Source organism: Miscanthus floridulus, chromosome 8 (genome assembly GCF_019320115.1).
Source record: "Miscanthus floridulus cultivar M001 chromosome 8, ASM1932011v1, whole genome shotgun sequence".
NCBI lineage: Eukaryota > Viridiplantae > Streptophyta > Magnoliopsida > Poales > Poaceae > Miscanthus > Miscanthus floridulus.
The window spans coordinates 57549310-57567845 of NC_089587.1; the positions used below are offsets into that span (position 1 = coordinate 57549310).

Sequence of the window (18536 nt, forward strand, 5' to 3'; positions counted from 1 at the left end):
CTAAATCAATGAAAAATTCCATTTGTAACTTCAGTTAGATGTTAGACAGAAACAATAATGCAATGCCCAAAGCTACTATCACACAGCACTAAATCTATTAGACGGGGAGAGACAAACCATGCCGCAGATCTCGAAGGTGACGCAGTACACGACTTCCACGCACGACACCATGGACGCCCATGCCGCGATGTCCTCCTTCGCGCTGCCTCGTCCTCATTGTTACACGCCAACGTCACAGGGTCGGGGAGGGAATCCCGCGATGCGCGATTCCGGAGCAGATCGAGCGACGCATGACGAAGAGGCGGCGGCGCACAACGAGCAGAAGGCGGCCGCCGCACGAGGGAGACGAGGCAACGGCGGATGGGGAAGTGCAGGGGGCGTTGCACGAGGCTTGGATTGGCCGGATTTGGTCGATCGACGAACTCGGACGAGGAACCGCAGCTGATCGGCGAAACGGAAGAAGATTAGGAAAAAAGTCTGACGAAGATTAGCCTGTTCGACAGGCTATAAACGATAGTATACGATCGTGAATTATATTTTTTTCTCGCACCAAACCGGCCTAAATAGTGATGGAGCCCAGCTGATATTGCGGGAAGAAACGCCCTGTCTTTTTTTTTCCGTGTGTGGGTCCGGTAATCGAGATGGGTCCGGTTCTATCCACTATGAGCTGAATAGCAAGACGTGTCATGTCGTTTGTGGAGCCCACGATCGAACCGACGCCCGGTGCTCCACACTGCGGACGCTCTTAGAGCGAGACACAGACAGATGGAGAAGAGTCAGCCAGCAGCAGACCTCAGCACATTCCTCTGCATAAACTATTCTCGCTCGACGCTGCAATTCCGAGGATGCTGGAGGGTGCGCTCGCAAGATTTCGGGGGCCGGAGCGCGAGAAATCCACAAGAAAAGATAGTGGCTGAGATTTCTCGCGGCGCTCGCCGCGATCGCGACCCCACAGCCCCTCCCCTCCGCGGCCCGCGCGGCGCACAGCATCCAGCAGCACACGCAGACAGCGAACAGCAAAGCACCTCTGAAGTCGCGAGAGCCGAGAGCCTTCTTCTCATTCATTCATCTTCCTCGCCTCCGCTTCCTTGCATCCACCCTGCCTGCCTGCCTGCTTTGCTTCCGTAGTCCAGCTAGATCCCCGGGGCAGCCCAGCCGATCGACCGAGAAGCTTGTGGACTAGTAGTGGTGGTGGTTGTGGCGGCGGCGGAGAGGGAACCGGGGAGCGGGAGGGCCGCGCGGATGCCACTGCTGCGGCGGCGCCGGCGCGGTCGGTGATGCCCGCCGTGGCGGTCGCTTGAGGTGGGTGGGAATTACTCGGGCCTTCGTTGTGCGCTGCGGCTTCGTGGCGTTCCCTGTGATGAATGAGCTGACGCTCGATCGAACGGGTGCGCTGGTTGGTGCAGGCAGCCGTGCGTGGGAAGGGTGGACGGACGGGGGAGCGAGGCGGCGCGGACCGAGGTTGCGTTGGGTTCGATTTCGATTGGGCTGCGTCCGCTGAGGTACTGCTGCTTCTCCCTAGCTAAAATTCACGGACCTCTGTTTCTAGTCCACGCGACATGCCCGGATTACTAGCACTTTTTTTTTGGCCCTGCAGAAAATCACTTTTCAAAATGTTCTCTGGTGTACTTTTGTGATTGCAATCAGATGGCGATTCGCCTTATTTTTCACTTTATTCCTCCTGGGCTACGTGTTTTCGATGCTTAATTTAGCAGTGGAATGGATCATGATCTCTGGTTGTGCAATTTGAGAATCTGATGAGTGGTAACGCACAGTAGTTGTTAATGATCTATGCCGCTTCTCGCTGTGTTTCTTTTGCAGAGGACGGCGGTTGGGATTTGATCGTCGCGGTGTGTGCTTGGTAACTTCGACGGGGGTGAGTGTTTCCTTGGTGAGGCTAGCAAGATATTGTTTCAGCGTTGTGCTTTAGGACGTCAAATGGATGTTTGTGTTACTGGTCCTGCTGCTGAACGATGTTGCTTTAGTTTCTGGACATGCGAGCTATCTGTTTCTTGCAGATACGAGTCTCTGATATTGGTTCCTGGAAGCTTATTGCTTCACTTTGATTGGAAGAATTGGGTTCAGTGAACTCTTAACTCAGTAGATTTAGTGGTGAATTTTTTCCTATGGTATATGCTCGTGTGTGGAGGTTAAACATGTCTGATTGCCTTTGCCTGATTCTGTTGATGAGAATGGCTAGGAGAATGAGTAGCTTGCTTGCTCCAAGCTTTAGCAAACGAGGCAGCAGTGCTGAGGTCTATTTTCGGAATTCATGTTTCCTTTGTCAGTGGATTGAGCTGGATTAGGGCCTGATTGGTTCCAAATAAGTCACCTACTTATAAGTTAAAAAGTGAAATAAGTGACTGATTTTGCCAAACACCACCAACTTATAAGTCACCCCTGCTTATAAGAAATAAGCTGGTTCACCCTGCTTAAAACTTATAAGCCACCCTTTTCCGCGTGGGGCCCACACCTTTCACTTAACAGGCATGAGCTTATAAGTCATCAACAACCAAGCAGGCATGACTTATAAGTCACTGGTTTTCAGTCACCTGACTTCTGGAAACCAAACAGGGCCTTATTTTCTGGCACGTAGTCAGTCCCGGATGTGCTTTCATCTCGCTCTAGTCAATTTGAAATGCTTTTTATTGCATTAGTTGCAGAGTTTTCAAATCGCTTTTAGTGTCATTAGGTACAAAATGAAGATTTTTTCCCTGCTGTTCTTTTAGTGTCATTATTAGGGGCAAAATGAGAGTGGTTCCTCCTACTCTTCTAGAGTTATTAGGGGCAAAATGAAGAGTGGTTTTCTGAGGCTCTTTTAGCGTCATTAGGTATTATTAGTAATCAAATTAGTAAGGCATTCTTAGTGGTAAGAAAAGGAAAAGCGTAATTTATTATTCTCACTTTTCTATGCAGGGAGAAACTACTTGATCTAGTCATATCAGCAATTCCGTTGAGGTTGTTCTAGAAGGTACTTCTATTTCTCTAAGATTTGGTTTTGGAGACATTAATGGACTGATCTGTAAAGATTGCTACAAAATGTCATTTTGGAATGGGTGCAACCAAACCTATAAACTTTGATTATAGATATCTTTTAGTGTTGAGATTGAACATGCAAAATGATGTGTCCATTTATCTCAAAATGAATGTCATAGCAGCATATTTTTTCTATGTTTTATACATAATAAAGCACACCAGCAGTCCCTAAAATTGTGCCGATTGTGTCATGTAGGTTCTTGAACTATTAATTTTCAACCTGAACTTGCTAAATGTTCCACTTGAGATCCAAAACGCATGGTAAACCCTTGAGCTATGTAGTATCGTTTTGGGACGAGCACAACTAAGCTTTTGAACTTTGATTATTATTGCCTTTCACTGATGAGATTGAACTTGCAAAATGATGTTTCAATTTATCTCAAAATAAGCTTCATATCGGGTATACTTTTTCTATGTATATGAATACATTACGATAGCAATGGTTAAAGATGTGTTGTACAATGATGAAGATGTCCAAAACAACACTTTATTGTGCCAGAGTGAGCAATTCTTCTACATCGATTTTATATTTCTTTTGCATTGAACCATTCTTGGTTATTTTGTCAAGAAAGAGATTGCTCTGTTGGTAGAGCCTTCAATTGAGAGTTGAGACGCCACTCACCTAGGGCCTGTTCGGCTGGTATTAAAGCCGGCTGAAACTGTTTTGTTGTGAGAGAAAAATACTGTAGATTCTAGCTAATAAGCCGATTGATAAGTTCAAGCGAATAGGTGCTCCCTTAGAGCATCTCCACCACATTGAGAATAAGTGACCTCCTTTCCCTATCACCAGAGATAAAGGGGATTGAATGCAAAAAAAAATCTCCAGATTCCGTTTCCAATCCTCTTTCCCTAAATTTTTTTACTTAATTGGGAAAATCAACCTCTCAATCCTTCAAAGATAGGAGAACAACCAACAATTTTTCTCAATTCCATTTCTTCCTTCTCCTCATTGACATATTGGGCACCACGTGCATGCTGTTGTCGTGCCATGCCCGTAGGCCGGGCGAGCTACCACGCCATGCCATGCCCCGCGCTGGACAGGTAATTAATGCCACAGGCGCATGCATGCTGGTGAGCCACCACCGCGCTGCACCGTCGAGAGATGGGAGAGAGAAAAGAGAGAAGGAAGAAGAGAAATTGCTTTGCCAGTGACATGTGGGTCCCACATATAAAGGGGATGAAGTTTTCTCAATTTGCTGGAGCACATATCCCCTATACACTGTAATTCATTTCTCAATCTCGTATACTAGATTTTAAGGGAAAGGAGATTTGGTGGAGATGCTCTAAGGGGTTTGATACTTCCCTATCTTAAGACAGATAGGGTACCTTCACTCCATGGCTGGCTTTTCTTTTTCAAGAAAACCTTAGTGTTTTATCGCAAGTTTGTCTATATCAACCCAATGCCTTTTGGTGTTACTATATCCATTGAGAAACCTACATGCATAATACATCTTTCAAGAGAAGTGCCCTGATGCTCTTTTATAAAAGTTCACACATCTCAAAGCAATCAAATTTTTCTAGTATTATAGAACCATGAAGGGTGATCTTGTCGTTCTTTCTCCCTTCTTCCATTGAGAGAGAACCATCCAATTTCCTACCAATCAATCTCAGGATGGATAACATAGGCATTTTAAAGATGCCCTCTATGTGTTCATTTTTGTCATTGCTACTTTCCTTATTTAGAAGAAAATAATGGTATGTGAATCTTCGGTGTTTATGAGAAAGCAAATATAACAAAAAGACCTTTTAGTCCAAAGCAAGTTGATCTAGGTTAGGGATGAAACCCAACAAAGCCACCAACAATTATAAAAAGGGTATTAGTAATAGTAAAAGAGTGAAATGCTTTGGGTGTGTCTATTACGCCCTTCTTTCAACTTGTGAGTTCACAAACTATGTCTAGTCAGTTGAGTGTTTCTTCCCATAGTACAATACTAGTACGGAGCATAACGGTTATCACTGTTATGAGCCTATGACCCTGTTGCTCGTTGGATGAGGATTTCTCGGGATGTTACCTTTGATGAGTCTCGACCTTACTATCCTAGTTCCTCTACCAGTCTCTATTACCACCGAGTCCCTCTTGTTCCTCAGTCTACCTGATTGATATCTTCCGCTATCGTCTTCATCTCATCCTCCACATCCGCCCTCTGTTTCACCACAACCATCTTTTTTAATCCTCTCCACCACTATCCATTTCATCCTCTCCTCCTATCTCAGGTACATCCTTCTCCACCTCTGGTGTATCCTTCTCATGAGATCACTCACCACTACACTCGTCGTCCATGACCTGCTCCACCACTTGACTCCTTTCCATCCCTTACTGGATCTACTCTAGAGTCACCTTCTCGATATGCTCTACATGATCGCAACACCATTTGTCCTCCCGATCTCCTTGGCTTCATCGCTGTTGTTTTGGTTGAGCCCATGACCTACCGAGAGGATACTGGCAGAATGCTATGGCTGAGGAGATTGTTGTCTTGGAGCACATTGGCACTCGGGATCTTGTCTTTTGCCATCCCATGTTACTCCCATCACCTGAAGGTCAGTGTACAAGGTCAATACTCAATTAGGATGGCTCTCTTGACTGCTACAACACTCGTCTTGTGGTGCATGTTTCTAGCAGAAGCAAGGTCGTCACTATGAGGGGACCTTTGCCCCTGTTGCTCACATGACTACTGCTTGGACTCTACTTACGGTTGCTTTGTCAGTGTGGATGTCAAAAACGCTTTTCTTAATGGCGACTTGTGGGAGGAGGTTTAAATGCAACCACCTCCAGGATATTCTGTTCCTGATGGCATGGTTTGCAAGCTGTGTCGTTCACTCAATGGCCTTAAGCAAGCTCCTTGGGCCTGGTTTGAGCTCTTTTCCTTTGTTGTCACTGTGTTCTCTGTTCACATTTCCCCTCGTGTCCGCACACTTCTCTACATTGTTCAAGTGTGATGATTCTTAATACATTGCTTTTGTAAAGCATTGCCTCAGCGATAAGTTCGTGATGTATGGTTTGGGTCCTCCATTACTTCCTTGGTATTGAGGTCTCCTCCATGTCTGATGGTATCTAGCTCTACCAGGAGAAGTACATTTAGGACATCCTTTCTTGTGTTTCTCTTACCGATCATCGCACTGTTAACACCCCTATGGAGTTTGGTGTTCATTTATGACCCAAGCTCTTTGGGAGCCTTGTCTATCTTGGGATCACTCGTCCTGTGCTGTGTCTCAGTTTGTCTCTGCTCCTACCTTGCTCCACTATGCTCACCTCCTTCATGTTTTGCGATACTTTCGTTGAACTATCTCTCTACACCTTTACTTTCATCGCTCTAGACTATTATGATAGTCGCTGCCCCTCCGCTTATTGTGTTTTCCTTGGCTCCTCCTTGATTGCCAAGAAAACCAAGAAGCAGACTGCTAAGGAGGATTAGATGTATTTATGGTTGTGGGTGCGCACATGTATTTCCTCTCTAGTTGGAGGGGTTTTATGCATATGAAACACTTGTACATCTAGCCCTTTGGCCATACGTAACACATTTTAGATATTTGAGAACCTACTAGAGATATCCTTAAACAATAAATAAATTCAAGTACTCTGATATATTTTACTTAGTAAAAAAAACAATAGAAAGGATTGATAGTGTTATGGTGGGCCAAGTGTACCAGAGGAGGCAACGCGCCAACAGTGGCTAGGGGGCGGCTTCAGTTGGATTGGATCAGCTTCAGTCGGTTAGATCACAGGAGCTTTGCATGGAGTTTGTTGCAAGTCGGTTAGCTGCATGTTTAGTTTGTTATGCATGTTTAGTTTGTTATCCCTAAATTAGTGGCATGCTTGTAATCAGCCTATAAGGCAGACCATTTGATTAATGAAGAGTAACCTGGGTTTGAGACTCACCGTCTCCCTTGGGTGCCCAGCCATAGCACTGTTCACCGTCCCCTCCTTGCCGCTCAGAGTCCAGGCGCCGGCCACGGCGCCGCCTGACCGCCGCCGAGGAGTCAAGCCACGGCCAGCCACCTCCCATTCTTACCCCCTGCGCAGCCACAACAGATAGCATATGATAATTCAGGATTTTCTGTTGTATTTTTTTCTTTATAAAAGTACATAGAACTTGACTGCATTTTTTGAACGCAAATAGAACTTGAACTTGACTGTATGTTTTTTCCTTTTTATATTCTGGAGTTGCTATTTATATTGTTTCATTGTTCAACTGGTTACACAGCAGCACAATCTACATTTGGCATCTCCAGCACACTGTTTCTTTGTTTGACAAACTAGTTGGTTATTCTTACTGCAATAACTTTCAAATGTAGGGATATCTTGGGTGCTATTTGATTATTTTGGAGCTGTGAGATTTTGTACTGGTACTGCCTGTTACCGTGCTGAACAGTCCACTCTTCAATCAGTACTTATCTAAGCGAAGTACTGGAACGTCTAAGCTCAGTTAAACTCAGATAGTTGTATTGTTTTTCATTTTTTTATGTTTCGAGAGTGCAACTATTATTTTTTAATGTCAATAAGTATACAACTATTATTAAATATAGTGCTTTTTGATCATGAACTGTGATCAAGGTTTGAGATTTGATTGGGAGTAAGCACTTATTATGCCTTTTCTTTTTGTTCTGCAGTTTACAGAAGTGTTTGGCCTTAGAAGGTGAGCTTGATCTCTTCTTCTGATAGTACTTTACGTCTTGTGCATGCTTTTGATTGGTTTTATGAATCTAATCCATTTATTTTGTTGGAATGGTTGCATAATTTGAAAACTTGCGAGTTTTAATATGATTCTAGAGTTGAAGATAAGGGACGGAGCTAGGTTTAAACTCTGCTGACTTGGTGGTTGCGTGCAACGGATCAACTACTTTGAGTTTTTCTCTAGGTAAGTGGAATGGTGGTGATCCTGGGATTTTCATTTGAAGTAACTCTTGTAGTTATGGTAATATTTAGTTTGCTTAATTAACAGTACCTGATTTTAGGTACAGGGTAGTTTCTTCTTGTAAGTGAATATCCCTGAATACATATATAAAAGAGGAACTCTGAATTTGATGTATAGTATTTAGAGGCCTCCAACAATTGACTTTTGTGTGCCTCAGATTTGTGCTTTAGGGATGGTGTTTTTTAAGGCTTCCTAAAACCTTTTTTTTTTTTGTTTCAGTTACAATGAGTTTATATTGGAATTAAGTTACTTTATACTAGAGTTGCATTCACTTTTTTTTTGTTAGCACAAAGTATGAGCTATAGATCTTAAATTTGGTGGCTGAAAAATCGGGCGTTAGGAGCCCTAAAAAAATGTAGTCATGCAGTAATTTACATTTCAAAGGAAGCACATGAATATTTAAATGATGTTGCTCTATCTTAATGTTTTTATGCAGAGTAACAGCAATTGGATCAATTCAAGTAGGTGAGTGGAATTGATCCTTTTGAAGATTCTGATCCCAGTTCAATTCATGACTAGAGTCGTGAATTCTATAGGTTTTCTCGTGTAAATTTAACACTAATTTGGCTGCTCTTTTGGGTCTGGGGCACAAATTTGAAATATTGAAATATTGGGAGTGCTGGTGTGATATAGAGGTCTAGGAGGAGATATGAGGTACTGCTTGCGTCAGATCCAGCGTTTGGTTGGAGATATGGAAGGAGTTCTCTTGTTTATTGATGACCTCAACTCCAAGTGACAAAGCGAACAGCTGTTGCACATTTCCCTTCTGTTTCTGTTTATTTTTGCTGGATTTGGAGATGGAAGTGAATTCCTCTGGTGAGGAAACGGTGGTCAAGGTGAGTTGTTCTATACTGTGCTTATTGATTTGTGGTAAAGAATGAACATTTTATCACTGTTCTTTGTAGGTAAGAAAGCCATACACAATAACAAAGCAGCGGGAGCGGTGGACAGAGGCTGAGCACAAACGGTTCCTTGAAGCCTTGAAACTTTATGGCAGAGCATGGCAGCGTATAGAAGGTAAAATCTCCATAGCGATTGTATCCAAGTAGTTTTATGCTATTGTTTCCTGACTTTATCAATCTGTAACCACTGAGGTTTATTCATGTGGATTTAGTTTGCTTATTGATACTGATTGCACTTTTTTCTTTTGTTTGTTTGGCTTCCGAATTGCTCCATAGAGCATGTTGGGACAAAGACGGCCGTGCAGATCAGAAGTCACGCTCAAAAGTTCTTCACCAAGGTTCTTTCTCTATCTGATTGGCTAATGCCCTTGTTTGGTTCAGTGCTGTTGCCTGGCATTCTAGTTGCATTCACTTTATATTTGCTGATAATGTGAATGCCTTTTGTGCTAATTTCCTGATTTTTAGTGTCTTTACATTACTGCATTATTTTTCTATTTACATATGTGTGCCACAGTGATGGGTTTGAAGAGCATGAGCCATTCATGATTTCTTTGTTTTGACCTCAGTGCTCTGTTTATTAACTGATTAAATAAATCCATATTGAAATTGAAAAAAACATGCTACGAATTTGCTTATACCTGGTTCATTTATTTATGTATACATGCTGTCATTTGAGCTTATAATCATCTATATTGTGTAAAATGACTGAAGTACCAATAATGGGATGGAAACTTGTTAGAGTGAAATTGAGACTATACATTGTATATGAAAAATATTAAGTTGCAAATGAATTGCTTGAAAGCTAGATTTGATGAAGACAAAAACCAACTTAATAATAAACACATAACATCATATGAGCAACAAAGAACTATTCCAGTTTCTTTTCATGCCCTACACTGCCCCTTCCTCTGTTCTTTTTTTTTCTGCTGGGTGACCTGTCTGTCCTGGGCCTTTTAGGGGCTAGGCTGTGATGGGGTTAATTTAAGAGCTCACTACTTATATCGTTGGCAGTTCATGATTTGCCACCCTGGCTCACTTTCATTGCATAGATGATCCCACATGTCAGTGGGATCTCAGTTGGCTCTGTCAAGGAAGTGAAACATTCCTAGGTTGAGGTTACCATAGGAGGGATGGGGATGGGGTGCCAAATCCTGAACCAGCCAATCTTAAGAGTGTTCATGGAACAACCATTAAAAATGTTGGCTCAATGAGGTTGCATTGCCCCTCTCCATGGCATCTTTGCCAATTCCATGGAAGGGAAAGGATGGCAAGGTTAGTAATATGGGTCTATAGGATGGGCCTTGATATACGCTTAACAATACGCAACTCTCCTGCGTGTTCGAGAAAGGGTAACTAGTGACACAATTTAGCTTCATTAATACAGATGGTGCTTAACATTTTACCTTTTGTACAAATTGACTTGTAGTTGGAGCAGGGAAGAGATGGATGAGTAGGAAAAAAAATCCATCCTTCAACCTCCACTCAGGTGAAGCAAATGTTGGAATTTGGAGCAGGCATTCTAGTAGTCACTAATTCACTATGTTAATGTATTATTTTTTATTGGAGAGTAACTATTTGGTCTATCTAGAATTTGTAAGGCCTTAGGCCGCAACATTTGAGAGCCTAAAAGGTGAAAGCAACACTTTGGAACATCATTATGGTTTGGGGGCATTAATTAGTCCTCACATTTCAGATGCACCATTATATTTGTTCTAAACCAATGCTGTAGTCAGTAATCACAGCCATATAGCTCTGAAGCTACTGGTTGACTTTTGTGGGTGAAACCCACCATGAGTGGGCTTCTTTTTGGATCTGGTTTAGTGGTAGCCAATTGAAAACAAAATTTCACTTTTGTTTTTGCAAACTTGCAATAAGCAACAGGCACACAGAGGTCTGGTAGTTCATTGCTTTTGATTTCCCTCAGTTATATTTCTGGTAATATCAATTCCATCCACCCAAATGCCACAAGGTTCCTCTAGCTGTAATCTCAAAGGCTCTATGCTGCATTCCTGCTTGGTCAATGATGATGGGCATCATGGTTGACATTCCAAGTTCGAACTGAACATCGCCATGGCAATCTGAGGCCAGAAGATAATATTTGTGACATATAAATTACTTCAAAGATTTCACATATAACCATGAACATTATTTACTTAATTACCGGTGAAGGAAAACTACCTGAAAAACTTTTCAATTAAGGAATCTCCGTGCCTTTTCAGTTATATTTGATTTTGATTTTTTCTGTTGTCTGTCAGGATCATTTAAGAGAAACAGGAGTGTTTCTTTTCTCGAATACGCAGGAGAGCTGTGTATCATTATATTAAGAAGAAAAAAGGCAAAAGAAACCCTTACAAACCCCCACACTTACACAAAGTTTCTAAGAGTACATGCTTACCCTTGCTATGAAAATAGCGACCTTGACCTAGACCTCACATAGGCAGCAGGCCAGCCAGGTAAGAAATGCCCGTGGTCAGTGTTGCCTGCTAGGTTTTCTGTCCTGCCTGTCTAGTTTGATTGCCTTTTGCGCAGTTGAGCTGGCTACTTGGTTTTCAGGTTAGTTTCTATGAATTTTGGTAGCAAATAATAAATCAAATCTCCATACAAAGTTATTTCTCCCTAGTCTATTCTTATCCTTCTCTAGATAATCATGTATGCCATTCAACCGGCACTATCCCGCCTCTTTCTCTAGTCTCGTAGAAGGAATGACGTAAACTTATAAGACGAGTTGAATCAATGATATCTACTTATCAGGGTTATTGAAATGCCATTACAAACTGTTTTCTGCCAGCATTTTCTAATATGAGGTTGTAGAAATATGCATGTTTTCCCAAGATACAACTGAACAAGGTCTTCCTGTCTAACCACCTTTGATACCTTGTATCTGAAACATTTCTGAGAAGATTATGGGCAAAGTCTGAAGATTCTTTCTTATTTTTTTTGCTTTTGTAGTTGGCCAATTCATTATCAAGAATGAATATGTGTTATAGTGTTCTACCAATGCAGTCTGGCCGATCAACTTCTGAAGCAGATAACAAGAAGAAACAGTTGGGGTGGGGTCCAGAGGACCCCCGGGGGGTGGTGGTGGTGGGGGGGGGGGGGGGGGGGGGGGTAGTTGATGCAAACTAGTGGGGTAAAGGGGTTTGCTTGGCTGTGACTTCATGTCTTCATATGTGCTTATACTATCTATTGTCTAATTGCTTTCACAAGTGGCTCTTTTGATTTAGTCCAAATTTGCTAGCAGTGTCAGGTTTGCACCAAGTACTTTTATCTTTATAATGTGGGTTGGAGGTTTTGAGTAATTATTATTGCTATATTTTCATGGAAGGTTGTCCATAAAGAAAGGAAATGATGCTTAAAAACTGGCTATGATTTGCTTGGCCCTTTCATGGCAATTAGTAAATATGAACAGTAAAAGATAGAACTTCAGTACATTGTCTGTATTTTATTCCATTGATTTACATGTTCTTCATCACCCAGTTTCATCCTGCAAGTGCTGCAATGTAGTGCTGTAGGAGGGGAAGGTTTCAAACATTTTTGTACCCTACCTCTGTCCTTGTCATTGAGCCACTCGCCAACATACAAACTCCGTGCTGGCAGGCCTGCAGCTAGCCCTCCTCTCTGGGTACGAAGAAATGAAGCACAGTTTCTTTCTTCTGTTGTTTTGATTATCTGTTCTTTCTACATTCAATGAGATAAACGGTTCTGGAGGCATGTGTTAAGAGTAGGATTAACCAGGTGCCACCTAGTATCCGTCATTTCTGCACATTGTCCTCAGACAAGCTTGTAGCCAGCGAAACCCTTTCCATCCAGCTGCCATTTGCTAGTCTGTAGATCAGCAAAAATACAATGCATTTTCTCATCTTAAGTTGTTTTAAAGTTTTCCAATAGCCTTCTGTTGATAATTCTTTCTCCACATGATTGATATCTCTGCAGTTTTGCATTTTCCTCATTCCATAACTTGAACTTTCGAGCATAATTTCCAATTTGGTATAACCTATGATATGAAAGTTTCAGATAAGGGACAGGGGAAATGTCAAACTTGAAGAAGAAAAAAAACCCTTGGTTTAGCTGTGAATTCATGTCTTTGCTAAATGGCATTAAACTATTCCACTTATGTTGCATGCTTTCAACATTGTTTTTCTATAAGCACTATGTTCAGTTATAATTGGTGCAAACTGAAAAGAACTGTGCCATTGCCATTAACCTTTCCTCCCCTGAGATTCGTGTATTATCCTACTGGTTTCTGATTGGCTGGAATCTGTATAAGCTGACTTATTTTGTTGCCTTGTAAAGTTATATATATTTAGAGACTAACAAAATCCAGTCACTGGCAACAGTTTCAAGTCCTTAATTATTTCCTTCAAGCATGTAATTTTATTTTCAATGCCTGTACCTAACAAATTAGGAAATTGCAGCTGGAAAAGGAAGCTATGAACAATGGTACTTCTCCGGGGCAAGCCCATGACATTGACATACCTCCACCACGGCCTAAAAGAAAGCCTAACAGTCCATATCCTCGAAAAAGTGGTCTTAGCTCCGAGACACCAACCAAAGAACTTGCAAATGACAAGTCAACAAAACCAAATATGCCCTTGGGCAATGGGAATGTACAAATGTCAGGCGATGGATCTCTTCAGGTAAATTCTCCCTGGTATTTTGCTTTCTTAGGAACACATGTTATCCTCTGTATAATTATCTTTAACTGTAAACTCACTTGCATCCAGAAATTTCAAAGGAAGGAGTTGTCTGAAAAAGGAAGTTGCTCGGAAGTTCTTAATCTCTTCCGTGATGCCCCATCTGTATCATTTTCTTCAGTTAACAAAAGCTCTTCAAATCATGGTGCACCCAGGGGGATCGAGGGAAGTAAAACAGAAATCCGAGATATGACCATCATGGAAAATAATTCTCTTAACCCCAACATGCAAGAGGATGTAAAGGAGATCAGTGATCAGGAAATGGAAAGGTTTAATGGTATCCAAATCAGCTCTAAATGTGAACATTCTCTTGAGGGATATTTGGATCTCTCAATGCAACAAATGAAGCTAAAGCCAAAGTCTGTGGAGACAACATATGTGGACAAACAAACTGCAAGAGCTTCACACTCGGTAGCAGAGAGAAATGGGACAGCTAGCATTCCGGTCACTGCAACTGAAGGAACTCATTCTGATCAAACAAGTGATCAAGTGGGAATCAATGGAAGCATGAATCCATGCATCCATCCAATGCTTTCTGCAGATCCAAAATTTGATAGCAGTGCCACACCACAGCCTTTTCCTTATAATTATGCTGCCTTTGCTCCAATGATGCAGTGCAACTGCAACCAAGATACCTACAGGTCATTCGTCAACATGTCATCCACCTTCTCCAGCATGCTTGTTTCCACTTTGTTGTCAAACCCTGCCATCCATGCAGCTGCCAGGCTCGCAGCATCATACTGGCCAGCAGCTGAAGGTAACACACCTATCGATCCGAATCAAGAAAACCCTGCAGATGGTGTTCAAGGAAGGAACATAGGCTCTCCTCCAAGCATGGCTTCTCTTGTAGCAGCTACAGTTGCTGCAGCATCTGCATGGTGGGCAACACAAGGTCTTCTCCCTTTCTTCGCTCCACCCATGGCTTTTCCATTTGTACCAGCTCCTAGTGCTGCCTATCCCACAGTTGATGTTCCACGACCTTCAGAGAAAGACAGAGATTGCCCATTTGAAAATGCACAGAAGGAATGCCAAGAAGCTCGAAAACAGGGACAGTTTGAAGGTTTAAGAGTTGCCGCTTCTTCAGTGTCTGATGGGAGTGGAAAAGGCGAGGTGTCTCTCCACACAGAGTTAAAGATATCTCCTGTCCAGAATGATGATGCAACACCTACCACAGGAGCTGATACAAGTGATGCATTCAGGAATAAGAAAAAGCAGGATCGCTCTTCATGCGGTTCTAACACACCTTCAAGTAGTGATGTAGATGCGGACAATGTTCCAGAGAAGGAGGACAATGCTAATGAGAAGGCGAAGCAAGCCTCCTGCAGCAACTCTTCAGCTGGTGACACTAACCACCGCAGATTTAGAAGCAGTGGAGGCACAAGTGATTCATGGAAGGAAGTTTCCGAAGAGGTTGTAATCTACCAACAATATGCTAATTCACTCTGTCCAAATCTTTCAGCATGCAGCATTGCCTTTCTAATTCACTTTTTTGTTGACAGGGTCGTCTGGCTTTCGATGCGCTGTTCAGTAGAGAAAAGCTTCCTCAAAGCTTTTCTCCCCCACAAGCAGAAGACTCGAAGGAGGTTGCCAAGGAGGAGGAAGATGAAGTCACCACTGTGGCAGTTGACCTCAACAAGAACGCCACAAGCATTGACCATGACCTCGGCACAATGGATGGGCCAAGGGCTTCCTTTCCCAATGAATTGTCGCACCTGAAGCTGAAATCGCTCCGAACAGGCTTCAAACCATACAAGAGATGTTCTGTGGAAGCAAAGGAGAATAGGGTGCCGGGTAGCGACGAGGTTGGTACCAAGAGGATTCGTCTTGAGAGCGAAGCATCCACATAATCGGCCTCTACATGGTCACCGGTCGGCCTGCCTCTACCATGAAGTTTATGTCAAAGTTATATTTACATCTAAGCTACTATAGGACTTCAGACCTTGCAATGCAGTGCTTCATTAAACTAAATCTGTTGTGTGCTGTCTTTTAATGCTTGTCAAGCAGCCCGCTAGACTGCTTTTAAACCTCATCTCGTAGACTCTGATTTAAGCATTAAGCAACTATTGAACTTCTTGGTCAAAAGGTATTTTCCTTATGGTTTATAGTTTTGGAAAGGAAAATAATTGAAATTTGATTCATTTTGCAGGGTCATGCATTTACATAGCACACTTGATGCAAAAGATTATTTTGATCAAGTTATGTAGTGGAATAGGCTGAGCGTGAGGGTGGACATTATATAGGGCAGACAATAACAGCAGCTTGGGCTCCAGGCGCTTCCGCAGCCTCTCCCGGGTATCGGGGAGGGAGGGGAACGGGATCGCTCAGAGTCGCGCCATGGTCGCCGGGGTGACCGGACGCCTACGGGCAGCTGCCGACATGAGGCCCTCGACATGGTGCCACCGCAAGCGGCGGACACGGCTCCGTTCGAGGCCGCGAAGGATGCGACGCCGACCGCACCGACCGCACCAGATGCTTCGCTCGACCACACCACAGCAGACACGACACTGAAGGACGCGGCTCCGATAGTGGCCGCGCAGGACGAGACAACGATGCGCGCCTCTGCTCTCCGGGCCCCGGACTAGGGAACGAACGCCACCGACTACGATTTATTCAGAGCCTCACAGGTCTCCACACCCCGTTCAGAGCCTCGCCCGCCGGCCAGAGAGCCCACTCCGGAGCCACACCCGCGCTGCAACCCGAGGAGCAGGAATTTGCTGCAACTTCAAGCTGACATGGAGATCGTCACGGCACCGGCCACCTCTGCGCTGCTCCATCAGTTCGACGCGGCGGCGACAACGCAGGGCAGGCAAGCACCTGATGCCATCGCCGGGCCGTCTGCATCACCAACCCCTCAGGGCTCAGGCAGCAGCTAACAACTGCTTACGTTTCCGCCCTGGTTGCGTTTATCGCAGAAGAGCCAGGGAGGCACCAACGGGGCTGGACGTCGCGGCTCCTGCTCCCCCTCAACCGGCCATGGAAGCAGAGGCCGCCAGCTTCATGGAATCTTTGCTGCAGGTTCAGGAACAGCCACTGCTGCAGGCTCCCCAGGCACAGCGCGCCCCAGCGCGTCGAGGCAAGAAGCAACCACCACCACCACCAAGGCGCAAGAGCGCACGCATCGCGGCATTATCATGGCCCAAAGGCGACACACGGACCAAAGCCTGCTACGCCCACATGAAGCGCCTTGGGATCGTGCAAGACGACGGACAATCCTCAGATGACCTCCTGCTGCGCTACTTCTCCCTCTCTAGGGGACCGCTGACCGCCATGGTGATTAAGGCCCTCACGGCGCTATGCGGCCTGGAGGACTCCGCGGCCGCCTGACTGCACCGGACCTGGGGCTCATCTCTAACTTTTATGGCACAAAGAAACTGTAGAATTCTGAACTGGAATGTGCGGGGGCTGAATGATGGTGCGAGGCGCGACTCTGTCAGTGAGCTCGTCCGCGACACCGGCTCTACTATAAGCTGTTTGCAAGAGACAAAACTTCAGGTGATTGATGGCAATGTGGTAAGGCGCAGCTTGAGCCAGCACTTTGTGAATAACTATGCTGTCTTGCCGGCCGTCCAAACCAGAGGAGGGATACGGCTTACTGTGGCTGAAAGCTTCTTTGCCCTTTCCAATACACACCTCACCACACATGCTATCACGGCAACGGTCTCCATGAGAGCTGATGACACAAAATGGCAAATTACGGTGGTATATGGGCCGCAGGGGGATAATGCAAAGCTCCAATTTCTACAGGAACTAAAGAACATTCCATGTCCGGACCACCGGAGATGGCTAATCCTCGGAGACTTCAACTTCATTTATCAAGCCGAGGATAAAAACAACACAAACCTCAACAGGCGCTTGATGGGGTCCTTCAAAGCAGCGATCGACACCTTGCTCCTTAAGGAGATTCGTCTGAACGGGCGGCGCTTTACCTGGAGCAATGAGCAAGACACGCCAACTCTCACCAGGATAGATAGGCTCTTCTGCACAACTGAATGGGAGCTGCTATTCCCATCTTGCTTCTTACACTCGCTGCCATCTCTTATGTCAGACCACACACCTCTTCTCTTACAGGGGAGATGCAGCATCATCATAATGCGTGCTTTCGCTTTGAAAACTTCTACACAAAAATGGAGGGGTTCCAGGAGTTAGTTAATGACATCTGGAACAAACCCGTGGCGTCGTCACAACCTCTCAAACGGCTAAAAATTGAGGCTGCAGCTAGCAATAGTAAAAGAAATCCTTCTACAACTTGAGGCCGCACAGGAGTTCAGAAACCTCTCTCAGGAGGAACTGCAGCTCAGGCAACAGCTAAAAATTCGTAGTATGGGCCTTGCAGCAATAGAGAAATCCAGAATCAGGCAAAAATCCCGCCTCACCAACATTAAATCTGGCGACGCCAACACCAAACTGTTCCACATTCGTGCGAGTTCAAGAGCCTGGAAAAATTACATCAAGTGCCTGCAAAGTGACAATGGAATCACCCTCATGCACGAAGACAAAGAGGAGGTAATCGGTGACTACTTCCAGAACCACCTAGGTACCATGGTCCCGAGACCAGCCACCTTCTTGTGGTCCGCTCTTGGGTGCAACCCTCACGACCTCTCGGAGCTGGAAGCCCCCTTCACCCAAGATGAGATCAAGGAAACCATCTACTCCATGCCAGGAGATAAGGCTCCGGGTCCGGATGGTTTCACTTGGGCATTTTTCAAATCATGCTGGGAAATCGTCAAGTCCAATGTAGCGGCGACTATCAATGCTCTCTTCGAGATGAATTCACAGGGCTTCAACCTCCTTAACTCAGCCAACATCATCCTCCTCCCCAAGAAGCCTGATGCAAGGCGGGTTACAGACTACAGACCTATTAGCCTAATCCATAGTATTGCCAAACTCTTTTCCAAACTCCTTGCAAACAGGCTGGCACCGTTGCTAGACTCCCTAGTGTCAAAATGTCAGAGTGCCTTCAAAAAAGAAGAAGCATACATGATAACTTTCTC

General features: G+C 44.4%; 2 protein-coding genes across 15 annotated transcripts; both read left to right on the forward strand.

The window, feature by feature from the left end:
* Positions 1–952: 952 nt before the first annotated feature.
* On the forward strand, positions 953–15513 carry LOC136476454 (protein CCA1-like). Of its 14 annotated transcripts, none has more exons than XM_066474294.1 (17): positions 953–1302; positions 1407–1502; positions 1822–1876; positions 2917–2971; positions 3233–3297; positions 7330–7459; positions 7645–7670; positions 7805–7892; positions 8386–8414; positions 8583–8785; positions 8855–8966; positions 9128–9189; positions 11801–11901; positions 12329–12473; positions 13267–13488; positions 13576–14955; positions 15045–15513. In XM_066474294.1, exons 10-17 carry the CDS (start codon positions 8666–8668, stop codon positions 15390–15392), a joined length of 2490 nt encoding a protein of 829 aa, XP_066330391.1. In that variant the 5' UTR covers positions 953–1302; positions 1407–1502; positions 1822–1876; positions 2917–2971; positions 3233–3297; positions 7330–7459; positions 7645–7670; positions 7805–7892; positions 8386–8414; positions 8583–8665; the 3' UTR covers positions 15393–15513. The 14 variants fall into 14 exon arrangements, with proteins under 14 accessions (XP_066330391.1, XP_066330390.1, XP_066330392.1 ...); XM_066474293.1 differs by having other exon boundaries at positions 7330–7438; XM_066474295.1 differs by having other exon boundaries at positions 7330–7380.
* A 252-nt stretch (positions 15514–15765) lies between these two features.
* LOC136476457 (uncharacterized) lies at positions 15766–18322 on the forward strand. The gene is made up of 2 exons (XM_066474303.1): positions 15766–16351; positions 16458–18322. The coding sequence occupies exons 1-2, from the start codon at positions 16278–16280 to the stop codon at positions 16867–16869; spliced, it is 486 nt and encodes a 161-aa protein (XP_066330400.1). The 5' UTR covers positions 15766–16277; the 3' UTR covers positions 16870–18322.
* The last annotated feature ends 214 nt before the right edge of the window (positions 18323–18536 follow it).